Source organism: Microchirus variegatus (genome assembly GCF_963457635.1).
Source record: "Microchirus variegatus genome assembly, chromosome: 5".
NCBI classification, from domain to species: domain Eukaryota; kingdom Metazoa; phylum Chordata; class Actinopteri; order Pleuronectiformes; family Soleidae; genus Microchirus; species Microchirus variegatus.
This window is the reverse complement of record NC_139806.1, coordinates 33805146-33832692: the sequence shown is the minus strand read 5'-3', so window position 1 is coordinate 33832692 and position 27547 is coordinate 33805146. Positions and strand designations below refer to the sequence as shown.

Sequence of the window (27547 nt, the reverse complement as noted above, 5' to 3'; positions counted from 1 at the left end):
TTACTCTACAGTGGATATGGGATGGGATTTAGTCGAGTCGAGCTCCTTTTTCACAAGTCGTAGCAAAAGCTGCACAAACATTCACAGAGTCAGTTATTACAGGAGCAAACAGTTCATATTGATTATACATGACATTTATTTTAATTATTTGTGTTGCTGGTCACAACACATCTTGATAATTAGTTTTGTGTGCACTACAATAACATGTTAAACTCCCTCTGAACTGGAGCAGATACAGTACGAATTACACAAGACGTGCGTTGTTTTTTGACTGCAAACTGCAGTTTGTGTCACCATTTGGCGGTTCACATAAACTCCAGAGAAACAATAAGTGATTGTGTCTTATGTGGTTCAAATCCTTCATACAAATTTACTTAAGTGGCACAAACCAGGATAGCAACAGACCATCTGCGCTCATATCCCTGCTTAAAAAAAAAGCTTAAAACACTAATGTTCTTTAAGGATTTTGGTGTGGGAGAGTGAGCTCCCTACAAAAGTTTCCAACTGATATTTTATGGACCAAAGAACTAATCAAGTTATCAAAAATATACCGCATTTTCCGCACTATAAGGCGCACTTAAAAGCCTTTAATTTTCTCAAAAAACGACAGTGCGCTTTATAATCTGGAGCGCCTTATATATGGATCAATTGGTAAAGATTGACTTTATCGGTTTTGGTGACATTCCCTTTAGCACAGCTCCATCTAGTGGATGCATAACACAACCCCAGTCAAACGTTTGAGTGCAATATCTTCTATCCTATGCGCCTTATAATCCGGTGCGCCTTATAGTGCGGAAAATACGGTAATCAGCAGATCTCCCAGTGTGCATAGGTTTTCTCCGGCTTCCTCCCCGAGTCCAAAAACATGCAATAATGGGGATTACGTGAATTGGTCACTCTAAACTGAGTGAGAGTTGGAGTGAGAGTGTGAGTGAATGGTTGTTTGTCTCTATATGTGGCCCTGCGATAGACTGCCGATATGTCCAGGGTGTACCCCGCCTATCGCCCTATGTCAGCTGAGATAGGCACAGCACCCCCACGACCCTCTGGTGGAGTATAAAGCGGTAGATGATGGATGGATAATCAACACATTAACTCATAATGAAAATACTGGTTATCTGTAGTCTATTATATCTAGTATAGTTTTTCTTATTGTTACGGACCTACAAACTATGAGTGAACCTAGTGGCTTGTTTCTAGCCTCTCCATACTAGATTAACTGGTATAACAAAGAAACAGATTTACAACCTTTGCAGCTCCAAGTCATTGGAGACGATGGTTTGCAAACCACTCACCAACAAAGCACAGAAGTCTGCCGCCATCAGCATGTAGAAGACTTGATCCCAGCCTCCTGCTGACAACACGCCAGCCAGCAGAGGGCCCAGTGCTGCACCTGACGTCACAAACACGAGCAGGTTGGATCTCAGTGACATCGCGTTGATGATAAATTATCAAGGGAAAATAAAAGCCACACAAACAGCACTGAGCAGATCATAAGGTTGGATTGGTCTTTGTTTTATTTTGCCTAAGAATATCATGACTTCTCCCAATTGATGAAGGAAAAGTATAATGTGCATCTAAACCCTGATAAGTATCAATAGGCAAAGACAGAATATCAAAAAGAAAATCCAGAAAACCACATAAAACCAAAGATATAAATTATTTTGCAATTCACCCCGTCAAAGCATTACTTTGTGGAGGAACCCTTACACAGAGGTCAGACGTTTCTTGTAGTTCATCACCAGGTTTGCACAGATCAGGAGGAATTTTGGACCACTCCTCTTTGCAGATCCTCTCCAAATCCTTAAGGTTTTCAAGGCTGTCCCTTGGCAACTCAAAGCTTCAGCTCCCTCCACAGATTTTCTATAGGATTTAGGTCCGGAGACCTCCATGATCTTGGGCCACTCCTTCGTTGTCTTGGCTGTATGTTTTGGGTCATTGTTGTGCTGGAAGACCCTTGTATTTTAAGTTTCCTAGCTGAGAGAAAGCATTGGTCACCCAGGATTTCACGGTACAAGGCCCCATCCATCTTTTCCTTGATGTGGTGAAGTTGACCCCAAAGCATAATGCTCCCACCTCCACGCTTGACGGTGGGGATGGTGTTCCTGGGATCATAGTCTGAATTCCTCTTCCTCCAAGCACGACGTGTCAAATTTGATTCCAAAGAGCTCGATTTTGGTCTCATCCGACCACATCACCTTCTCCCAATCATTCAGGTGTTCATTGGCAAACTTCAAACGGGCCTGTACATGTGTCTTCTCGGGCAGGGGGAACTTACAGGCGCTTCCGGATTTTAATCCATTACGGCGTAGTGCGTTACCAGTGCGTTGTTTTCTTTGTGACTGTGGTCCCAGATGCCTTGAGATCATTAAGAAGCTCCTCCCCTGTAGTTCTGGGCTGACCACTCACCTTTCTCATGATCATCGATACCCCACAAGGTGAAATAATGCGTGGGGGCACAGACCGACGGAGATTGATGGTCTTGTAGCCCATTCCGGCCTCGTGCAGGTCTAAAATCTAGTCCCTGATGTCCTTAGAAAGTTATTAGGTCTTGCCCATGATGTAGAGGCTGGTGTCTGATTGATTGATTCTGTGGACAGGTGACTTTTATACAGGGTAACAAGTTGAGATTAGGACTAGTCTGTGGGAGCCAGAATTCTTTATTGTTTGTAGGGGATCAAATACTTATTTCGATGAAATTCAAATAAATGTGTGTCTTTTTTCATATGATTTTCTGGATTTTCTTTTTGCTATTCTGTCTCTCCCTATTGAAATAGACATATAGAAATTATAGACCCCTCATTTATTTGTCAGTCTTATACTTATAACACATTGCGATTAATTCATCCAACATTATTCTATTATTAATGACTGGTTTGCCTGTTCAAAATAACAACATATGAACAGAATGTCCTTAAAAGTGTGTCCCCATATAAAAAGCTTGTTAGAAAAACACACGTTTCTCAATGGTACCAACCTACGGATCCTGTGCCATCAATGATGGCGGTGACAGTAGACAATGCTCTGGCGTTGCCTTTCAGGCTCTTATGTGTTCCCTAGAGTAAAACGGAAAAAGACAGAGGGTAATGTGAGCGATACAAACGTAGTTACACTGGAATTAGAATGGAGGTGAACATACTTACCAAATCAGCAGACACTGCAGTTGTGATGAGGGCATATGGTCCATTAACAAGACCGCCACAGACCAGCAGCATAACTAAGAAACACAGAGGAGGGGAATGTGTTATCTTTGTTTTTTTTAGAAAGCCTCTACCGCAGCGGTGCCAAAATCCATTTCCACTGAGGGCGACATCAGCATAATGGTTACCCTCAAAGGGCCAGATGTCAACTGTCACACAGAATAAATGTAACCAAAAAAACTACTCCTTAACATATTGCTAAATAACATTCTGTATTTAATGCTCATTCAAGTTACAAACATGTTGCATTATAGATGTAAGCCCGGTCCGCGATGGTGACGCCGTCACTTTGTGGGTAACGCAATCTCCATGCATTGTGGGAAATGTAGTTTATGGTCAACGCACGCCTTAAAGCAGCATAGACCTATTTTAACACAGATTTTTACCAATGAATCACTCGCGGGCCACATCTGGCCCCCGGGCATTGAGTTTGATATATTTGCTCTACAGCAGGGGTTCTCAAAGTTTTGATACCTGAGGGCCAATTTAGGAACCCAACATTGGACTAAAGGAATAACCTACACACCTACCCACACCCACCCATCTTTTGACTCAGTTGAGGAGTGAGATGGGGGTCTTACCGATGGTTGGCCCCAGGCCGAACTCGCTGATCATGGAGAAGCCATACAACTGCAAGACAGAAACAAAGCATCACAATGAAAATATCATAACTCATTTCTCTACACACAATAGCAGCACCATTTTTCTGTTAATGGACGGAGAATATAGAACTCTAATTTGTCAATAGTGCACCATAAAAAACAGTGGTGCTTTTAATCAGAATCAGCACATATAAGTAATTTGTTGCTGGTGTCTCTCTAGCATAAAAAAATATTAAATATCAATAACAGGTATCAAACAAGAAATTAAAGGTACTAATAGATACTATGTCATCCCTAATTTGACAATTTTTGGGGAAAAAAGTTTTTGGTCCCAAATTTGACAAATTAAAAAAAAAAAAAAGTTGGGTCCAAAATTTGACAAAAATGACATACTACTATGTCGTCCAAAATGTGAAAAATTTTTTGGGGGAAATTTCAACACCAAAATTTGACAAAAACGTCATACTATACTGTGTCACTATGTCATCCAAAATTTGATGACATAGTAAATACAGTTGTACAGTTTACACTTATTGGTCTGTATCCAGTAATGTCCAATAAACATTTAACAAGCTTAGTAGCTCCTGGATCAAAACCATCAACTGTAATTCATTGCGGGGCCGCCAGAAATGTTTCTGCGGGCCACCATTGGCCCCCGGGCCGCACTTTGAGAACCAATGTTACTGCATATCATTCCCCACCTCTCTGCCTCTTGTTTCCTTTCTCTCTCCACTATACTACTCAAAGGCAAAAAGGCCTAAAAAAAAAAGACTTAATCCTAAAAACGAGTGTTAATCACCAACAATTACAAGGGAAATGTTTAAAATCTCAACATTTAACAGAGGAGCATCACAAACCCGGATGCTGTTTTCCGTCCAGAGACTGTGTCAGAAGGAGGCTGTGCTGGGGTCATGGAGGACATGCTGAACAAATATTTTTAATTAACCGACACTGAAAACAACTGCTTTACAAGTCACTAGTCACTCGTTTGTGTGTGTGTGCGTGTGCATAAAACGAAGTCACCGCAGTTTCAAGCAGTCGTGCGGTGATGTCTTCGCCCATGTTTAGTAGGTACTTTTTTTGTAGTGGAAAGGCAACTTAACCGTGCCGAAGCGAGGCGAGTAGAGCCAGTGGAAATGTGCCATTACTCTCTCCCATTTATCCCTGTGCTCTCCTCTCCGCTCCATAATCTTTTTTTTAGATTTTTCCTCCTCTCATAAAGTTTTCGGTATTTTATATAGGATATTTTTTTTTATCCCATCTGTGGAACTTAAGGCCACATTATACTTCTCCGACTGCGTAATGCGTTATCAGTCTGCGTCACCACGGAGACGCCTCGAGCCTTTATACTTCTGCGTCGTGGTGACGGACACGCGCTGCAATGTCCCGCCCGATCAGTAGGGGTCGCTGCGCAAGGTTGTTCTGCTTCAGGCTACAGTGAGCAATGGCGTCCGAGAGAGAAAGAGAGAGAAAGACTGTTGTTGTTGAAACAGTGGCCGTTTCTCACTTTTCTGTGTGACGGAACGCAGTTTTAAGATAATTTGAGGCGAGAAATTGGCAATTTAGAGTCTAAACATGTGCTGTGTGTGTTAAGATATGACGTATTTATAGTTTGGCAGCGGCGTAATCGGCGGGGATCAGCTCTGCCTCTGTGGACGCTCGGTGCTCACTGTGAGCCGACACAGAGCAGCTTAGCATGGTCTGTCCTGAGGACCAATCGCAGCTCATGCCGTCTCCGTTGTCCCTTGACGGAGTGACCGACACTTAAAAAATATTTCGAACAGTCGCAGACGACGCAGAGGCTCTGCGTAACCTAGAGCACTTTACGCAGAAGTATAAATTGGGCTTCAGTGCACTAGCTGACCTTTTCCTCGACTTCATAGGAGAAAAGCATGGTGGGCAAAATACCATGTTTTTCTCCCAGATTTCTCTCTTGATTGACCCGAGCGATTCAAATTTACCAATCGAGGCAGGTTTACAGAGGTACAGTACAAAACTTGATTTCCAGTCAGAAGTAAATTGGAAAAAATTCTTCAGAAAACTTAAACATGAGAAGGCATGGATTTACACAAGGGGTATTAACATGCTAACAGAAGTTTTGGGGTGAGCTGGTGGATTTAATACTACTATGGTACTATGAAGCTACATTTTAAAAGATGTCAGAATTTAGTGTGTGGTAACTTCTACACTGTATGTGTTGTAAACGTGTAACAGTGCAGTGCAAACTTACAGTGGGAGCAGCTAACAGCAGCATGACTGCACATGTGGTGGCTCTCTTCCCCTTCCTATCAGAGATCACTCCAGCCAAGATTCCCCCTTTGCACACACAAATAAGGCATCATCATCTATTATACTGACGTAACATATTCACTCTGTTTCTCCAGATAACTGCAAAATAAAAGAAAAAAGAATAGACTGAGGCACTTACCCACAATTCCTCCCACATCAAACAAAGTGGAGAGATCTCCAGCTCTCTTGGCGTCAAGGTGAGCTAGAACACAAACAAGTTACTCCATACACCTTTAAACTAATTTACAGTTTAAGTCCAAAAGTCCAAAAGTACATAGTATACATCAGATTTGAACAGTTTCTTGTTATTTAATGCTCTTACAGTATCAATCGAATACTTTTTTACTGCTTTGTTCTCCATACGGTTGCGGGGGGCTGGAGCCAAATCCAGCTAACATAGGGCGAAAAGGTGAACACCCTGGACAGTTGGACATAATTGAACAACCATTCAATCTCACACTCACTCCTACAATCAATTTAGAGCATTGGTTCTCAAAGTGCGGCCCGGGGGCCAATGGCGGCCCGCAGAAACACTTCTGGCAGCCCACAATAAATTACAGTTGATAGTTTTAATCCAGGAGCTACTAAGCTTATTAAATGTTTATTGGACATTACTGGATACAGACCAATAAGTGTTAACTGTACAACTGTATTTACTATGTCATCAAATTTTGGATGACATAGTGACACAATATAGTATGACGGTTTTGTCAAATTTTGGACCAATTTTTTTTTGAAAAAAATTGACAAATTTTGGACAGCATATGCCATTTTTGTCAGATTTTTGGACCAAAAACTTTTTCCCAAAAAAATTGTAAAATTTTGAAAGACAGTATAGTATGACGTTTTTGTCAAATTCTGGACCAATTTTTTTGGGAAAAAAATTGTCAAATTTGGGACGACATAGTATTGTAGAACGTTTTTGTCAAATTTTGGACCAAATTTGGGACGGCATATGTAATTTTTGTCAAATTTTGGACCAAATTTTTTTTTTTAATTTTTCTTCTAATTTGGGACGACATAGTAAAGTACAACGTTTTTGTCTAATTTTGGACGAAAAACTTTTTCCCCCAAAAATTGTAAAAATTTTAACGACATAGTATAGTATGACGTTTTTGTCAAATTTTGGACGAAAATTTTTTTTTTAAATTTTTTTTTCACATTTTAGACAACGTAGTATAGTATGTCCGTTTTGTCAAATTATGGACGCCATCAGTTTTTTCCCTTTGGCGGCCCTCAGTCCAATGTTGGGTTCCTAAATTGGCCCTCAGGTATCACAACTTTGAGAACCCCTGATTTAGAGTGTTCAGTTAACTTCAGCATGTATTTGGACTGTCGGAGGAAACCAGAGAACCAATAGAAACCCACAGGCATTGGGGAGAACATGCAGCCAAACCAAGATCTGAACTGGTGAATACCAGTGTCATTGTTCCGAAAAGGATATTTTTGGTTTCGAGTATAGCAGGAGGAACATCTGTGCACACGTCCTTGAGGCTAAACAGCAATGCAGTTAAACTGTACAGCCATTGGGCCCTCAGTCAACCGGGATCTCAACCTGTGACCTTCTTGCTGTGAGGCAATGCTAGCCAGTGTATCACCGTGCAGTATTGTAAATGAAAATAAACAGATAGAATTGTTTTGGGGAATGCATGTTGACTGTAGGTGACCGTTTTCTACAGAGAACAATAATAACAAGTGGTTCAAAACCTGCTGTGCTTGAGACATTAATAAACATTTTCTGTAGTTAGCTGTAGCCCACTGGACTTGCTCGCGTTGTAATCGGGATGAGTGAGAATCTTCATAGACAATAATAAACATGACGAAATGTGGTTGTGTGTCTGATCCTCACCTGCTTTAGTGATGTAGAGTGGGAGCCAGAAGAGGAAAGTGTAACTGACCAGCTTGGCAAACAGCAGACACAGGGAGAACTCGATCACCCCCTGACAACACAAACACCAAAGTTAGCTCCAACTAGCTAACTTTGTAAGGGGTCGTACCTATGTTCCCCAGGTCCTATGTTCCCCGCTTTGTATGTGACCGGGGAACATAGGACCCTTTCTCTAACCCTAATCCTAACCCTACCCTTTTTCAAAAAAAGGGGTCCTATGTTCCCCTGTCACATACAAAGTGGACCTTTTTTGGGAAAAACGGGGAACATAGGACCCGGGGAACATAGGTACGACCCCCTTTGTAAAGAGGAACCTAAGCAACAGACACCAGAAACATAGTAAACCAACTACAGTTCCTGGACCAACACACAGCTTCTCAAAAGGACACTTTTGCGTCTTTCAAGGACTTGCTAACGTAACTGGGCCTAGCATAGCATATATATATATATACATATAAATATATATATATATATATACACATACATGTGTATGTATGTACATGTGACAGAATGCATCGGTGCCAATGCAGGTGATGCAGAAGATGCAGACCTGCTCAGGCTTTGACAGAAGAGGTGACATTCAGCCTGTTGTAAGATGATGTACTATCAAAATAATCTTGGTGACATTATTTGAAGGTTGAAATACTACAGTGTGCCACTTCCAGGGTGTCAAATCTGAAACAAATCTGATAAATGGTAAATGTACGTGCGTAACTGACCGGTATCTGTAACGCTCCCATGAAGCTGATGGCGGATGGTGCCGATTCGCTCTTCACCACCACAACCGGTTGTAGAGCGACGCAGACTTTGTCCCTGGGCAACAGCAACTCGGTGTCACAGCTCTGAAGAAGAAGGAGAAGAGAAATAAGAGTGATCGTAGGCTGCAGGACAAACATGCACCCACATCTGAAAGGCAGGCAATTTCTCTATGTTTTAGTGCATTTGTGATTTTATTAAATTATTAAATTCCTCTTTTATAAAACACACCAACACACATTTGACCCACATGCAATTGATTTATATATTATTATTAGTCCACAATTGTTGTAGAGGACCAGTGTGTAGAATTTAGGGGAACCCGTAAGCAGAAATGAGGGTTTATTTACCACCATCACAGACAAACAAAACGAACAGTGGTCAAGAACCTTTCACATTTGGATGTTACATGAGGGCCAGTGTAGGAGGCCATCATCTAACATGGTTTGGCTGCAGGCTGTCGTGCTCACGACACGCCTCCTCTGTCACACAAGCCTCTCTTCATAACCCAACCTTGATCTAATCCCTAACTAGTCTCAGGGGGTGAGCCATGAGCTCACTGTTAGCTACAGGCTGTAGCAGGGTGGATACTATATAAGAGGAGGAATATTCGGTTTGTTGCATTCCACATCCAAACCACTAGATGCCACTAAATCCTACACACTGAATAATTGAACCAATTCAGTATAATAATACAGGAAGCATGGAAAGAACAGCTACATAATGTAGAGCTAACACTATAGTCCTTTCAAAAAAGTCTCCAGAAACCCTGAGCCTGACACCCATGACATCACATGTCTGTCCAAAGACGAGTGATCCGTTATTGATTGATTAAACTTGATTGTTTACCCAGTAGCAGCTCACAAAACCACCATGACACACAATGAAGCACTGACCTGCCCGTTTTCAACATTATCCATGTAATAGTAGTATACCTGAATAAATCACAATGACTTGTTAGGTGTTGCTGTCCAATAGCATTCCCTTGTTACCTCATGAACATGATTCGTATTTGTATAAGCACAACTGCAATTTTCTATGGTAACTGGATGCTAATCACAGAGAGCGAACAATTTCTAATTAGGACGAGATAAAATCAAAATTTATGGTACATTCAATTCAGTAAGTGTTAATATATTATAAAGACTTAAATATAAAGAGTAAAATTGACTCTTTTACTGTTACTGTTACTCTGCTTTATTGTGGGTAATTATTACATTAGAACATTGGTTCTCAAAGTGCGGCCCGGGGGCCAATGGCGGCCCGCAGTGAATTACAGTTGATAGTTTTAATCCACGAGGTACTAACCTTGTTAAATGTTTATTGGACATTACTGGATACAGACCAATAAGTGTAAACAAAAATACTGGGTATTTACCTGGTTTCTATATGGTGAATTTTAGTGTATTATTGTGTTATAAGCTGGTAATAAGCAGGTAGCTACAGCCCCCAATTACTAGCTATTTACCCAGTAAATATATGGTAACAGAAATGTGTTACTTGGTATTAACCTGTAATTAGAAGGTGAGAACAATGGCCAAAATACTGGGTAATTACCCAGTAAATTATAAAGCGCTATTATATTAACGCTTAAATTACATTAAATTGAGGCTTATATTACTTAACGCTAAACTGTAGAACTGCAATCTGGTCATTAAAATGATTACAAATGGGATTTTTTTCCGTTTTTTTTTTTCTTTGGCGGCCCTCAGTCCAATGTTGGGTTCCTAAATTGGCCCTCAGGTATCAAAACTTTGAGAACCCCTGCATTAGAACAATGTGAGGCAACAGTGTCTAACTCACTAAAATTGTCACTAAAGACGGTGAAGCTGAAAAGCTCAGGGGGCATATCAGTATTTACGAAGCAATAAGATCAGTAATTTTGGTAAAAAAGAGGTTAGACAAATCTTATTTATTTAAGGAGCCAAAAGCCACATAGAGACAGAGTCTTTGTGTCCCACATCTAAAAGCCTAGGTTTAAGGTTCTAAGGTTCAAAATGCAGGATGCTCATGTGAGTGTATGTCCCTTTTCCTCAAAAACATTCTCGCTTAAATGAATGGGTTTCTCCGTGAACATTTTATTAAAATAGTTATTTTTCATGCCTTGTTATTTTCACTAGAATTAAAAATGTGATATCCCACACTTGAGTGGGAGTTGAGTTTTTTTTTTTTTAATCACTTTCCATAACCTTCCAATAAGACTTTTGTATTTACTTCAGGCAAGGGATTAACTTTACAAATTCCTGTCTACCTGGTAGACCGACTTCCTCACTGATTTTATTCCAAGCTTTTTTTTTTTAAATGGTTTCCGTCGCTAAAACTTCTAGTGTCGTAGATCAGTTTTTCCTTCATTGTGAACCAACCGAGTCGAGCTGCCTGCCGGACACAGACATGATGTGACATCAGTCAGAATCTCATCGCTTCATGGTATGAGGATTCATCAAAGTTGAACATTTTCAACTTAATGACGCTATCCATGTCTGTGCATTGACTTTGTATGTAAACACGGTGTGATCACAGCACAAATGGGAATGGGTAGGGTGAGATACTGAAGAGTCCTCCATTAGTTACACTCTTCAGTATCACCTTCAGATCACTATTATTGTAATTTCATTCCATAGAGTAAAAACATGAAAACAGTAACACACACCTGGGTTTTGCTGTCCTTGTACTGCAGATAAAGCTCGGTGTGTCCGTTAATTTGATTCCAACTCTTAGTCGGAAGCTGCTAGAAGGAACAATAAAATCAAATTAGTTATCACATGTAAATTGTTTTTAACTGTCAGAGGCTGAACTGAGCAGCTGTAGCATAAAACAAATACTCGCACACAAACGCATTAATGGATGTTTATACTTAAGAATCTATATGGACACAAAATCTCCAAAAAAAACTGAGGTCATTATACTCAGGCGGCCTAAAAAAACTTTCTGACCGCATCGTCACTTTAGCTGACATCACCATGGCATCTAGTTCCACTGTGAGGAACCTTTTTGAGTTATTTTGACCAGAATCTGTCATTTGATTCACACATTTCCAGAACAGCCTTCTTTCACCTGCGGAACATTATGAAAATTTGAAATATTCTGCCCTTAAAGGAGGCTGAAAAACTAGTTCATGCTTTTGTTAGATTTAGATGGGATTACCGTAACTCCTTATTATCAGGATGTTCCAACAAGTCTGTTAAAGGTGACATAGAGTGGTCCTGTTGCACATAAATGTTAGTTATGGAGGTCTACTTACATATATTAACTTTTTATGGTCAAAAACTAGCCGATAGAAATCCTCTTTTCTGACGGTGTTTTTCAGCCGCGATGTTTCAGAGTGAACTTTCACCCCCAGAAGACAGAGCCTTGTGATTGGCCAGTACTATCCAGCACATCCGTTCTCAGAAGCGCAGCGCCCCCCTCTGGAACGGTGGATGCACTGCTCCTCATTATCAAAACATTGTTTTAACAGTGTTTAAAAATAGCTTCTTCACGACGCCCCGCCGCAGTCCCTTTGATGACTTTTAACTGGAGTCAGATCCAGAGTCAGAAGACACTGTTGCTCGTGAAACACCTCCACAACGGACGTTATTCTTCTTCTGCGGTTCAATGTACGCAACCGGATGTGCCCGGACTAGTGCCCGGAGCAGGACGATCGGTTGTTCAGGAGAACCGCTGCTTACATAACTATTACGGGATTTTCAGAGATCTCGTTGAGCCCCGAGATTACAATAAAACACAACGTTCTCAGCAGTGGCTGAACTGTTTGTTTCGAACCGTCAGGGCTTCATAAACAAGGTAATGACGCAGATACACACCAAAAGAAACAGCGATAATAGGAACTTCCGGTCTAGTTCCGCTTTAAGAATCTATATGGACACAAAATCATTATACTCAGGCGGCCTAAACACCTTAGAGAAAAACTTTCTGACCGCATCGTCACTTTAGCTGACATCACCATGGCTTCTAGTTCCACTGTGAGGAACCTTTTTGAGTTATTTTGACCAGAATCTGTCATTTGATTCACACATGAAACTTATTTCCAGAACAGCCTTCTTTCACCTGCGGAACATTATGAAAATTTGAAATATTCTGCCCTTAAAGGATGCTGAAAAACTAGATAAAGCATTCGTTAGATCTAGATGAGATTACCGTAACTCCTCATCATCAGGATGTTCCAACAAGTCTGTTAAAGGTGACATAGAGTGGTCCTGTTGCACATAAATGTTAGTTATGGAGGTCTACTTACATATATTAACTTGTTTTTATGGTCAAAAACCTCATAGTTGCTGTAAACTAGCCGATAGAAATCCTCTTTTCTGACGGTGTTTTTCTGCTGCAAGATTTCAGAGTGAACTTTCACCCCCAGAAGACAGAGTCTTGTGAATGGCCAGTACTATCCAGCACATCCGTTCTCAGAAGCGCAGCGCCCCCCTCTGGAACGGTGGATGCACTGCTCCTCATTATCAAAACATTGTTTTAACAGTGTTTAAAAATAGCTTCTTCACGACTCCCTGCGACTCCCCGCCTCAGTCCCTTTTAGGACTTTAAACCGGAGTCAGACCCAGAGTCAGAAGACACTGTTGCTCGTGAAACACCTCCACAACGGACGTTATTCTTCTTCTGCGGTTCAATGTACGCAACCGGATGTGCCCGGACTAGTGCCCGGAGCAGGACGATCGGTTGTTTAGGAGAATCGCTGCTTACGTAACTATTACGGGATTTTCAGTGATCTCGTTGAGCCCCGAGATTACAATAAAACACAACGTTCTCAGCAGTGGCTGAACTGTTTGTTTCGAACCGTCAGGGCTTCATAAACAAGGTAATGACGCAGATACACACCAAAAAAACAGCGATAATAGGAACTTCCGGTCTAGTTCCGCTTTAAAACTCTTCAGTTAATTCAAAAAGCTGCAGCACGAGTTCTTACAGGAACTAGAAAGAGAGACCATGTAACTCCAAGTGTTAGCTTCTCTACTGGCTCCCCGTACAGTTTAGAATTCAATTTAAAAATCCGCTGTCACTTCTCTTGGGAGCTGCCAAGACGTCAAAGACCGTCTCTCGCCCACGGGGGCAGGGTTTCTCTGCTCTCCATGGTGTAGTCTATGTACTGTGCCTTGAGATAACGTATGTTATGATTTGGTGCTATACAAATGACATTGAATTGAATTGAAAATAGCCACGTAATACAAAAATAATGATAGAAAGGATAGCAATGTGTCTGTGGAAGGAAGAAAAGAAAATGCCATGTACTCACATTATTGCAAGGGGAAGCGTTCTGAGCATACAGGCTATGAAGGTCATTTGGATCTGCAGAGGGAAAAAGATAGCATGATGTTTTAAAACTCTTGTACAGCTATGAAGTAAGAGCAAAATAAGGCATTGGTGCACTCTGAACCCCATCCTTTAACTGGCTTGCAGAGAGGTAACTTTTGTGTACTAGCATTCTCTATATTTCAAGTGACCAATAGAAATGAGGCCCCTTTAAAATTCAACAAGAAATAAAGGGAAAAATTGAGAAATTTATATTGAGAGTATGGAACTATAAGATAAATTTACATGCACATTGGTAACACTGTTTACACTGTTTTTGGTTCATATTAACCAAGAAATCATTAAAAGTGAATAATAATAATTTGGTTTATGTACAAAACAAGACATCATATCACATCATATTTGCTCAACAACATAACGATTATGTGATTGATCAAGAAAATTAGTTGCAGCGCCTTTGTTTTTTTGTTTTTTGTTTTTTTTGCAATACGACAATACAGTAACAATACAAGACAGACAGACCGACAAAAACAACAAACAACAGCATTTGTGGTTTTGTGTGTGTGTGACTGATATGAGAGTAAGAAACACGGTAACGGTATAATATGGAAAGTTGTTCACCAAAGTGAAGCAGAAAGTCAACTATATTTGTGGAGATTTTAACGTAGATTAAACACAATTCAACAGACGAGTCAGTGTTGTATTGCTCAGAAATACTTACCGTTTTGTCATGTTTACTTACAGCACATTATATGGACCGGATTTTTATTTGTATTTTTGAATTATTTAGAGTTTGACAATAACACAGCAGAATGTCAATGGCTTTTTCAAAACAATGACTTTATAAAGCCACTTTTTTTTTTGTTATATGTCAATCTTTGATCTGCCACAATAATGTAATAATGAATTTAAATGAAAATTTAAACTTTTCTCAGCAATTTTTAGGTGAGATTAAAAATGAGATTAATAAGAATAATTAATTACAGATCATGATTAATTAATCACACAATTCTTTTTAATCGCTTGACAGCACGAGTCAGGTTGTCCAAATGGGTCATCACCGGTGTGTCTCAGTTTCTCCTGTGGTGTCCCACAGGGGTCAGATTTGGGCACTTGAATGATATTTGTAAAGTTTCTAATTTACTAAAATGTATTGTTTTTGCGGATTACAGAAATAGATTCGATTAAAAGAAGTTTAAGTCTTTAAACTTGAACAAAACTAAATTCATGTTATTTGGAAATCGCACAATAAACACACTAGTAATTGAAATAATTGAATGAGTATATGATACAGGATTATGGGTGATTAATCTGCTTTATTTTTGTGTTTTCGTATTATTATTATTGTTTTTTCTGTCACAGTATGTTGAGTGTTTGCGATAAATAAAAAAATCAAATCAAATTTTTTTTTTTTAAGTGCAAATATGGATATTTAATCCCAAATTGAATCCCCCTCATGCACAAATAAACCAGCAAATAAGCAAAATGTTACAGTAATGTGGCCCACTAGACAGACAAGGACTCACGCTCGATTAGGAAGAGGAAGCAGACGATCCCCATGGCTGCAATGATGATCCCGGGTATAATGAACGACATGCCCCAGTTGGAGGAGACCCAGTAACCAGCGATCAGAGAACCCAGGATGTTTCCTACTGAGGTGTGAGAGTTCCACAACCCCATGATGAGTCCAAGCCTGACAGAAACACAGAACAGCAGCAACACATACACACATCAGGGGTCAGTCATACTTACTTCCCTTGGCAAATCCACACATCACTTGGGGCTGAAATGGATCCTGGCACAAATTTGTATGAGGAACCTATTGTTTTCCTACTGATTATTATAATTATTATTCCGTGGCTTTGCGGTTATTTTTGAGGCGGTTAACATGCAGAAAAACTCTTGAAACTTTTCACCGTCAGGTCTGGCGAAAATGCAATTATTGGGCACAGTGGCCAAATCCTTACGATGCCAAGATTAAGCTCCACCAAATTTCCTGAAACTTGGTGGGAAGATATTATAGCCCAAGATGAACACAATTAGATTGGAACCATGGCCTCAACTTAACAAGAAGTCAGCCATTTTAAATGTTGTCGTCCATTTAGGCGATTTGCACTCTATAAAAATTAACTCCTCTGAGCACATTTGTCGTAACAACGTAAAAAATTTATCCGTTTGTACTAATCTAAAGTACTAAAACTAAAGGCAACACATTATCGATAGGTTTCCTAGATTCCAAAGGGTTTGGCCATGGCAACCATCGGGAAGTTTGGCGAATTTGAACCATGTGCCACGAAACAGCCTATAACGTCACCATACATTGACCTGTTGCCTCGAAACTTCATACATTTACAGTTAAGCATTTAGCAGACAAAAGCGACTTACAAAAGAGGAAAAAAGCTACATAAAAGAAGTCTTCAAAAGAAATCTATAAGAACTGTGGACTGTCAGAGGGTGAGAGTGCAGAAGTGGATTCAAGTGCAGAAGGAGACGCAGGGGTAGGGGGTAAAGTGCTCGAACAGAAAATGCTCTCGTAAGAGCTGGATCTTCAAGAACTTCAATAGCTAAAACATGACACAAAGCTAATTATGCGACACAAGAGACCGACCCTGAACACGTCTACGTTATTATTATTATTATTCCATGGCTTTCAGTCATTTTTGAGGTGGTTAACGAATAAAAGTGGAGACTGTTGACAGAGGGAGACAGTGGGGCCAGAGAACTTTTTCCTTTCACCCCAACTGGCTGAGATTTTTTTGTCTCCACTTTCTATCACAATATATTGAGAGTTTGAAATAAATAAAAAAATCAAATCAAATCAGGTCAAATGAGGTGAAACTGTTACAAAAAACAGTTTCAGTGCTTCTTATGACAGTCACAGCAATATGTCACACTAAATAACAAAAGCTCACTGCTGTTGGACCATTAAAAAGGATGAAATGATGTGTGAGTTTGGTGTTTAAAGTACTTAGTTAGGTTTGACTTAACCTCTTCTTCCCTGACTCTCTTTTTGGAGTCCCTGCTCGAAAATGACATGCCCAAACTAAATAGAATAAATCTCTGCAGTTACAAGCTCTATATGGATTATCTTGGTATCAAAATAAAGATAACATGTGTGAGATTCCACCAGAGGTGTAAGTTTCACTGTATATACCACTGTGTCAGAGTAAATGCAGATGGAACACAGCATAAATGAAGGATTTTTTTTCACTCACCTAAATTTTCTTTTTGCATTTTAAAGCAAATATCACCTGTGGACATGAGCTATGTAAAAAAACGGACTATTCATCTGCCACCTTCAGTTTAAAAATAATCACATCTTACCTTCCTTTTCCAAACCAGTTGCCGATGCAGGTCACCACACTGGGCCAGCCAGTGGTTTGGACCAACCCGTTGGCTACCTGAGATCACAAGAGGACAAATGAGGAACTGAATTATTTTAACATTACTTTTTTCTTATTTGGCAACTCAGTTTATGCCAAGTGACTTACAGGTGAGGGACAACAAGTACAATTAGCTAAATGTGCAGGTAAGACAAAGTACACAGTAAGTGCTACTTAGAAATGTGACAATGATGTATTGTAAAGGAGGTGCACCCAGAAGAGATGATTGCTCAATACATTTTATGATAGAGAGGGCTGTACCAGCTCTGATCATGACCAGGTAATTCCAACTTTATAGAACCTCATGAATGAGATTAGTTTCCTTGTGTGCATGGCTGACATTTCCTATAAGGAAGATAGTAGACGAGCCATGGACCAAAAATGGTAAATGCTCAGTATTAAGTCCATCACTTTGTCTACATCTCATACAATGACTGTGAAAAAAGGAGGGTTGTCGTTCTTTGAGACCGACCTCAGTCTCAACTCCATCCATCCATTATCTACCGCTTCATCCTCCACCAGAGGGTCGCGGGGGGTGCTGTGCCTATCTCAGCAGACATTGGGCGATAGGCGGGGTACACCCTGGACAGTTCGCCAGTCCATCGCAGGGCCACATATAGAGACAAACAATCATTCACTCACACCTACAGTCAAATTTAGAGTGACCAATTCACCTAATCCCCATATCGCATGTTTTTGGACTGTGGGAGGAAGCCGGAGAACCCGGAGAAAACCCACGGACACACGGGGAGAACATGCAAACTCCTTGCAGAAAGGCCCTTGTTCCGAAGTTGTTCCAAACGAGGCTCGAACCCAGGAACCCCGGGTCTTCTTGCTGCAAAGGCAAGAGTGCTAACCACTAACCAACCGTGGGCCCCCAGTCTCAACTCGTTGTTGGAAACATTTTTTACACAGTTTTGTCTTAAGTCTTGGTTGGAGATGAATTTCAAGACAACAACTGATTGGAAAACTTACATTTTCAAATACAACATCTTTATTCCACATGCATCTGTGATACTTTTTGCAGTGGGGGTGGTGCAACAAGGTTTTTATTTAGCTAGTTAAGACATTAAAAAAGCTCTTACATAACCATTTGTGAATGTATGATGTGTTCACAGAGACACCATCTTACTCAAAGTGCTATAATAACACGTGGCAGCAAAGCAGTTTCGATCCTAATGATCTTAGATTGTTTGTTTGTGTATTTGCAGAAATTGGTGTGTCGATTACTGATCTCACCTGGACAGTTATATAGAAGCCAAGGCTGTGGATGTTGTAGATATAACCCAGTCCAAACAAGCAGGTGAACAGGCCACTGGTCAGCATGCCCACAGTCAGGTACAGTCGAATAGGCACACGTTCTCCAATGATGCCACTGTACGGGAACACAGTTGTAACATAATATTAATGACGACAACTAACCATATTATTTACTTCGTATTTCTCACACCTTATCTGTTGGTCCCCAATAGACATACAGTATGTGTTTTACCGTACGTCTTGCACTATATTTTCATTGTGCTTTTAACAGAATCCTAGGGAGTCCTAGGAAAGTCAAATTTTCACAAAACTTGACACACAAATGAATCATGGAATTTGGCGCAAAATGTGTCCCTGAATGAAAATAAGTGTAATAACGAGTTGCGTGGTGCGAGGGCCCTTTCATAACTGCGAGCCCTATGAGCAGTCCTAGTTATTATTCTTATTATTATGTGTTTTAGCCATCTGGCAATTGGCGAGAATCATGATGAATAAAATTGCGTCATATTCATAATGTCAATTGATGTACAAATACATAAATAAGAATATTTTCACATTGAAAAATAAACAGATATCAGATATATTGATTTTAAAATAGGTGACTATTTTTAACTCTACACTGAATTTTTCTCATTGTGTGAACTTTTGGGTTTTTCCTTTCTCACAATGGTATTGTAAGTTTTCAGCCTAATTTATTATGAGTATCTGTTGACAAATATCAAATATCAATATCAACAATCCTATATATTTTTACACAAGGTTTACTTCACCTGAGGTACATTCCGACAGCATAGGCACAGAGGAAGGAGTAGTCCATGGCTCCCAGCAGCTGTTTGTAGTTTCTTTTATCTGAAAATACAAAAAAAAAAAATTGTAAAAGTTCAATTAATCTGCAGCAGTTCTTTAACACTTTTCAAAACATAGTTACAAATGTATTTACAGAAGAAGAAATAGTGCACACAGTGGATGTAAAAACAACACGTGAAAATATGTGCCGTCAAACATAACCAAAAACATAAGCCTTCCTTTAAAAGAGGGTTTTTGATGAGTGATTTAAAAGATGACACAGATTTAGCTTTTTTTTCTTCTTCTTTTGTCTTGATGTTACAAGGCTCCCTTAATCAAGTCTGAAGACACACAGCAGTGTATTGCTACTACATATTCTTCTTCTTCTGTAGGTGCTAATGTAACAGTATTCCAATGGCTGAAAAACAAAACATTAATCCCCTCACTTTGAGTCTATCCACTGCCTTAAGGCAAATATTTGGAGTTACTGCTTCCACCTATTGCTGTAGATTCTTATATCAGGTGGAGGAAATAAATGAATCTTCCAGTTTTCCACAATTTTGATAATTTTTCCACTTGATTTTTCACAGAGTGGTCCTGTTGCACATAAATGTTAGTTATGGAGGTCTACTTACATATATTAACTTGTTTTTATGGTCAAAAACCTCCGAGTTGCTGTAAACGAGCCGATAGAAATCTCTCTTTTCTGACAGTGTTTTTCTGCTGCGAGATTTCAGAGTGAACTTTCACCCCCAGAAGACAGAGTCTTGTGATTGGCCAGTACTATCCAGCACATCCGTTCTCAGAAGCGCAGCGCCCCCCTCTGGAACGGTGGATGCACTGCTCCTCATTATCAAAACATTGTTTTAACAGTGTTTAAAAATAGCTTCGTCACGACTCCCCGCCGCAGTCCCTTTTATGACTTTAAACCGGAGTCAGACCCAGAGTCAGAAGACACTGTTGCTCGTGAAACACCTCCACAACGGACGCTATTCTTCTTCTGCGGTTCAATGTACGCAACCGGATGTGACCGGACTAGTGCCCGGAGCAGGACAATCGGTTGTTCAGGAGAACCGCTGCTTACGTAACTATTACGGGATTTTCAGAGATCTCGTTGAGCCCCGAGATTACAATAAAACACAACGTTCTCAGCAGTGGCTGAACTGTTTGTTTATAACCGTCAGGGCTTCATAAACAAGGTAATGTCACAGATACACACCAAAAAAACAGCGTTAATAGGAACTTCCGGTCTAGTTCCGCTTTAAATATCAAGTCTGATACAAACCAAAAGGTTTCCAGCTGCAGTCCATGTCTGTGTGCAGAGAGGGCAGAGAGGCTTGTTGACTGCTGGACACTGACACTGTAGACAACTCACTGACAGATGAGCAGTTCTTATGGAGCTCACTCTGTAAATACAAAATATTCAGAAACAGACTATGAGAAGGAAAATATAAAATGCCTGAGATGTACATTCCAAAACAAAATAACTATTGAATTTGCCTTAGACTTGTTCATGTACTTAGTAAAAAGTAAAAAAAAGTAGTCTAATGTGAAACAGCAGTGAAATAAACTGTTTAGCTTTCTGAAGAAAAGGATTACATCAAACTTTAGAATGGGAGATTAAATTTGAGTCCCCTAATTTACAGAGTAAAAAATGTTCCAATGTTAAAAAGGCCAATAGCACTGTATGCGTTTGCCTCCTTGTGACTGGAGCTCAGACATTCCCTCTTCAACTCCACCTTTTATAAATACACAGAGCAAACAGTTAATCAAGTTGGATTACTGGTACTGTATATAGATATACTCTGATCAACAGTGTGTTGAACTGAACTGAATTGTGCTGTTCACCTTGGTGTGTTAGTGTAATGTATATGTAGATGTGGCTACACACATGAACGTCAACTCATTTATATGATCTACAGCATTGGTTCTCAAAGTGCGGCCCGGGGGCCAATGGCGGCCCGCAGAAACATTTCTGGCGGCCGGCAGTGAATTACTGGATACAGACCAATAAGTGTAAACAAAAATACTGGGTATTTACCTGGTTTCTATATGGTGAATTTTAGTGTATTATTGTGTTATAAGCTGGTAATAAGCAGGTAGCTACAGCCCCCAATTACTAGCTATTTACCCAGTAAATATATGGTAACAGAAATGTGTTACTTGGTATTAACCTGTAATTAGAAGGTAAGAACAATGGCCAAAATACTGGGTAATTACCCAGTAAATTATAAAGCGTTATTATATTAATGCTTAAATTAGATTATATTAAAGCTTATATTACTTAAAGCTAAACTGTAGAACTGCAATCTGGTCATTAAAATGATTACAAATGGAAAGAAATCCCCCTTTTTTTTTCCTTTGACGGCCCTCAGTCCAATGTTGGGTTCCTAAATTGGCCCTCAGGTATCAAAACTTTGAGAACCCCTGATCTACAGCAATGAGCATAGTGTATAGGTCACCTTGACGATGCTAATGGGTTTCCTGGAGAGGTGGAAACTGGTGTACAGCAGGAAGGTGAGGATAAAGGTGAGAGCTTTGTACCTGCAGACAGGAAACACAAAAGGGAGCAATGATAATATTAAAGTGAATTAAATAACACAGCATGGTCTCCAAGTTCAAATGTGTTATCTTGTGACTTTGATGTCTGCAATCCTTAGTTGGATTCACCTTAACAAATTTACCAAAATCAGGCAGCAGTAGACCAGCAGCTCCTGTGTCCCTGTGAGCTAAAAATACTGATTTTCTCTATGGTGTGGGAGAGAGAGTACTTTAAAAACTTCAGTTTCCAGCTGGAAAAGGCGGTCTAATGGTGAGCTAAAGAAGCACATTCTCAAGATACAGCATCTTATATTTCTTATATGATTTACAGAAAGAATTATTTAAACAAAATTAGGCATGTGAATAAGTTTAGGCACCACAAAAGAAAACATTTTGTGCATCCTCCTTTTGCAGAAATGAAACACACACACACCCTGGGCAGGTCTCCTCTCTAACAGAGGTTTAATTTGCCTAAGACTTGTTCATGTACTTAAAATGTAAAATGTAGTCTAATTTGAAAACAGCAGTGAAACAAACTGTTTAGCTTTCTGAAGAAAAGGATCACATCAAACTTTAGAATGGGAGATTAAATTTGAATCCCCTAATTTACAGAGTGTCAGGCAAAAGAAAAAAATCACTCCTGATGACTGTTACATTAGTGGGAGTCAAAGGAATAATGGCTGAGTTCCATTTACCCATTTAACTCTAACCCATTGGATTTACTTTAAACACGGGCACTCTGGCTCTCCGTCACCATGATAGCCATCATTATAAAATCTTTAACACATGCTAAACATGTTCCAATGTTAAAAAGGCCAATAGCACTGTATGCGTTTGCCTCCTTGTGACTGGAGCTCAGACATTCCCTCTTCAACTCCACCTTTTATAAATACACAGAGCAAACAGTTAATCAAGTTGGATTACTGGTACTGTACATAGATATACTCTGATCTAACAGAGGTTTAATATGTCTGTTTTATGTGTATGTTTAATAAGCTTGTAACCTTACTCCAATCAGAATGCAGGGGAAAGCCAGAGAAAACTCCACAGAAGGACCCCAACCAATGCATAGGTGGGTTTCACAAAGACAGTACTGTGATTATTGCTCTTTGATAGAACCATGCAGAACTGTGTGACGCAAGATCTTGTAGATTATCACCCCTGTGTCCACACGGTCAATAAGATAAGGAAGGCGATTGCTCAATCACTCAACAGGTTCATGATCCTTGTTTTCATAGACAAACCACACAAATTTGTGACATTTGATTATAGAGACTATAATAACAACGCATATTTTAGGAGCTCAGCGGCACGTAAAATAAGATAATTCCCCAAGCATGTCTCTCATCTTGTACCAGTTAGTTTCTTAAATCATTCACGACATATTCACGTGAGAATATGAAATAAGGATCCAGGAAAAAAGAAAAAAATGCTGTTGTTTTTATGGGTTTTACTGCATATAACTCGTAAGTCAAGTCAATGGTATTTATATAGCAAGTGACATCCTCCATGCTAAGACAAAAACTCAAAACTCGAACAACAACGGAAAAATGGGAGAACCCTCAGGAAGAGCCACAGATGTGCAATAGGTATCACATGATACAGAATTGGGCCAGGGCTGGGCAAACATTCAATAAGAATAATTATAAGGATATAATCCTCCTCAATAGTAATATAGCAGAAGTCCAGTATACTGCATTTCAATGTGTTTATGCATTGCAGCAGTGCTATGATTACCATACAGTAGAAATGTGTAACACATCCAGCAAATGTATGCACATTTTTTTTTTTTTTTAACTGCTCCCAGAGTGAGAAAATCTCAAAATGCCACCCTTGTGTTTTTGAATAGACATACAATATGCTACTTTGGGAAAAGAATGATGTCAAAGTCCCACCTCTCAATTGCACTTTTGCATTTGCTGTTGCTTATCTTTGTCATCATCGTCCTCTTCCTGAGATTCGTCTCTTCAATCGTCATTCTGTCTGTGATTGTATACATTGTAACGTATACTTATTGAAATAAAGCTTAATTCCAGTGGATAAGGCACAAATCCCCTCTTCTGAAGCTAACTCTGCCCAACGCAAATTGCTCCCGACAACTGTGCAAGCGGCATGAGCCCGAGTGTAAATGATGTGTGACAGAGAGAGCACTGCGAATAGATGAGCTATGGATGTGTGTGAACTACTACTAAAGTAACACAAAGAAGGATTTACTCATCGGGTCCCCCTACAGTTGGGAACCAACAATACCGGTGAACTCTAAAGCAGGACTTTTAATTTTACTCACGTAATGTATGGTATAGAATTGTATACAACCGTGATTATATCGTTTTATTTTTCAAGGTATCAGAAACAAAATCTAACCCCCAAGAAAATGACAAAAGAACGACAGTGCTCGAGTTTGCATGCCTTGTGTTGTCAACCCACCTTATTTAACTATTGATCATTGTATGCACCTTGTTAGAATCACTCGATTTAAATAACATGGCCTGTCACACAGCAAGCTTACATCTGACATATTTGGTATAGTAGAACGCTGTAGTCCTTTTTGTGGCCTGAAAAGCCGAAACCAGAAGTTACCTGCTCAGACATTCACCCTGTTTGTAAATTCATGACCTATCGAAGGTAGGAGACATTATTTGAACATTGAAATCCTACATTGTTTCACTTTAGGAGCAACAATTAACAACCAAATCACCAAACCATGTAACCAAATCTAGTAGCAGCATCTTGTCATACAACTCTACATACAACCCAAGCGTTCTAGATATATTTCGTTTAAAATATGGTCAACCTGAAAACCTAATGCCTGCCGCCGCTGAAATACAGCCACCATAAAGAGGATCAACAACAACAGGATCATACAGTCAAACATGCAAAAGCACTGTCAATACACTGTTCGAACCATCCCAAACACTGTTTGAACAGAAAAGTCAAGGGTAAAACGAAACTGTGTGACGGTCTGCGCCTCCCTGCCACACACACCCCTGACTGGTGACCGCTAAACCGAACAGTCGGGCCCCGCAAGAGCTGGGCGTGGCTGCCGTTGGACTCAAGGGTCTACGTGTGACGCGTGCATCGGTCCCGGCTACATTGACCCGGCAACGGTTTACAACGAGCCGCTGGTGTGTTTTAAAAGGTGAAGTAAGTAGTTTATAGTGCCATCTAGAGGAGAGGCTGACATTTACAACAAAGAACTGCTCCTCTGCTCACCCCCTCCCTTCCCCGAGCGATACGGTGTCCGCAACCGGTCAAATGTCGTCCTCGTCGTCTTTCTCCGTGTCAGCAGATGAGGTTCGTGAGGCGAGGGAGAGGGCGGAGCTACCGCGGCCGTAGCAGACGAAGCGGGACTTCCGCTACAAGTAAAGTGACGAAGAAACATGGCGTCTCGCTGCTAACAGTGGCTATGCAACCGCGGCCCGCGACCATGTTATTTTACATGACTTTTTGAAACACTACGAAAATGAAACAAAAAATACTATACAGCGACTAGACAATGCAGGAGCACATAATATGTATAAAAAAGTGGATTTTGGGTTATATAAACCCATAAATACTACACAGTGTCCCTTTAAGTCCACTTGGAGCCGAAATCTGCAGCTAACAGCTGAGCGGCTAACAGCTGGTGCAGCTAAAAAATAACAGGCGTTACGTCACCAACTTTTATTTTGTATCAATGAGTAACGAAGATGGTTATGATTACACATTTTATTTTGGAAATGTAATGGAGTAAAAGTTGTCAGAAATATAAATAACTAAGTAATGTACAGATATGTGAAAATTCTACACTGCCTACATTTAAAGTGACTCAGAGTAATTTATAAGCAACTGTATGGGTGGTTTAAATCGAATATTAAATAAGAATTGCCTTTTCTTGTGATAGAGTTCTTGTTGTCTTCATAGTCTATTTGTATGTTGAATATCTGACATACAGTAGAAATGAGTGGGGAAGTGATTAGTAAGCATGTGACATTTAATTACATGTGATCAGCTAAAATGACAAACCAAAAGGTGTGAGCGCTGCACCGTCTCCATACGTAAGAACAACAACATTAACAATAAATATCTGGTAAGTTGCTACTCAAGGTCGGCAGGTGTGCAGTCGCAGCCTGTTGAGCCTACTGCTTTAGTCATTCTTATATCTATATAGCATTATTCTATAGGGCTCTTTATGAAGACCACATCCACCACTGTGTCATGAGAAACCGTAAATACGTACTCACAGGCTGCAAAGGTTACATAAAAAGTATATTTCCCGCTTCACAGTGGATAGCAAAAGTACTTCCTTATACTGTAATCCTATTCAATAAAGTCAGTCAGGTGAGGTGAGTGACAAGCGACTCAGTATGTATTGTATTATCACTGGTGTAATGCGAGAATTGGATTATGGGGTTTGTCTGTTTTGGTATATCCAAATATAAATACTTTAGACAACATATGCCAGAAGAAAAAGAAAAAAAAATGGACGCTTGTTAAAGCCCTTTCTTCCTGGAAAGGCAATTTATATTTTCCTCACTAACTATCTATATAGAAATCCAAACATACATTTTGAAATGAATATCGTCCGATACCGATATCGTGCCGATAATATCATACATCCCTAGTTTGGTATGTAAGCGTCAATGAAAATTTGCAATTCAAAGCAGCTACTGAAGGTGGAAATTTTTACTATCAACACAGTGCATTCCAAATCTTTCCACTTGTTTCAATGCAAGAGTCACACCCATGTACCTGCAGGTCTAAATTACACTGACACAGAATTTGTTTTATTGGACATTACTGGATACAGACCAATAAGTGTAAACTGCAGAGGTGGAAAAACTACAAAAATATTGTACTCAAGTAAAAGTACCAATACTTTGATGAAACATTACTCAAGTAGAAGTAAAAGCAGTCATCTGAAAATGTACTCAAGTAGAAGTAAAAAGTAGTTCATTTGAGATGTACTTTAAGTAAAAGTTACTTAGTTACTTTGCGTGGGGTGTTTTTATTTTTACTCAGTAACGGATAGGATTTATTAAGTAACTAAGTACAATACTTGAGTCAATAGGTACTCAAGTAAAATACAAAATCCTGATTTTAAATTGTAATTAAAAAATACAAAATACATAAAAGAAGTATTCAATACAGTAACTTGAGTAAATGTATTACGTTACTTTCCACCTCTGGTAAACTGTAGAACTGCAATCTGGTCATTAGAATTATTACAAATGGGATTTCTTTCTGTTTTTGTTTTCTTTGGCGGCTCTCAGTCCAACGTTGGGTTCTTAAATTGGCCCTCAGGTATCAAAACTTTTGAGAACCCCTGCTTAAGGCTTTGAACCCACAAATTCCACAGAGCCACTGTACCTCTAATAAAGACAAGAAGTGACACCTCAGTCGTCATGGAGCAATTCAAAGAAACTGTCAGCTGAGACATAATAAATCGAAATCATGTGAAAGAATAGCCTGGAATTTAACAGGGAGCGGTGCATATGTAAACAAACACACACACGCACGCACGCACACACACACACACAAAACTCACCACTGGTTCCTGTCGAGGGAAACCAACAGACGGATACCAGGTGGAACAGGAGCCAT

General features: G+C 39.8%; 1 protein-coding gene across 1 annotated transcript; it reads right to left on the bottom strand.

Annotated features, from left to right (window-relative positions):
- slc37a1 (solute carrier family 37 member 1) lies at positions 1-27547 on the bottom strand (the record flags this gene model as incomplete). Its single annotated transcript, XM_083888799.1, has 18 exons — positions 1-69; positions 1296-1393; positions 2978-3056; positions 3144-3217; positions 3782-3830; positions 6033-6118; positions 6231-6293; positions 7941-8031; positions 8699-8821; positions 11386-11463; positions 13978-14030; positions 15521-15687; positions 17319-17395; positions 18617-18752; positions 19408-19486; positions 20709-20829; positions 21886-21967; positions 27492-27547. The coding sequence occupies 18 exons, from the start codon at positions 27545-27547 to the stop codon at positions 1-3; spliced, it is 1581 nt and encodes a 526-aa protein (XP_083744925.1).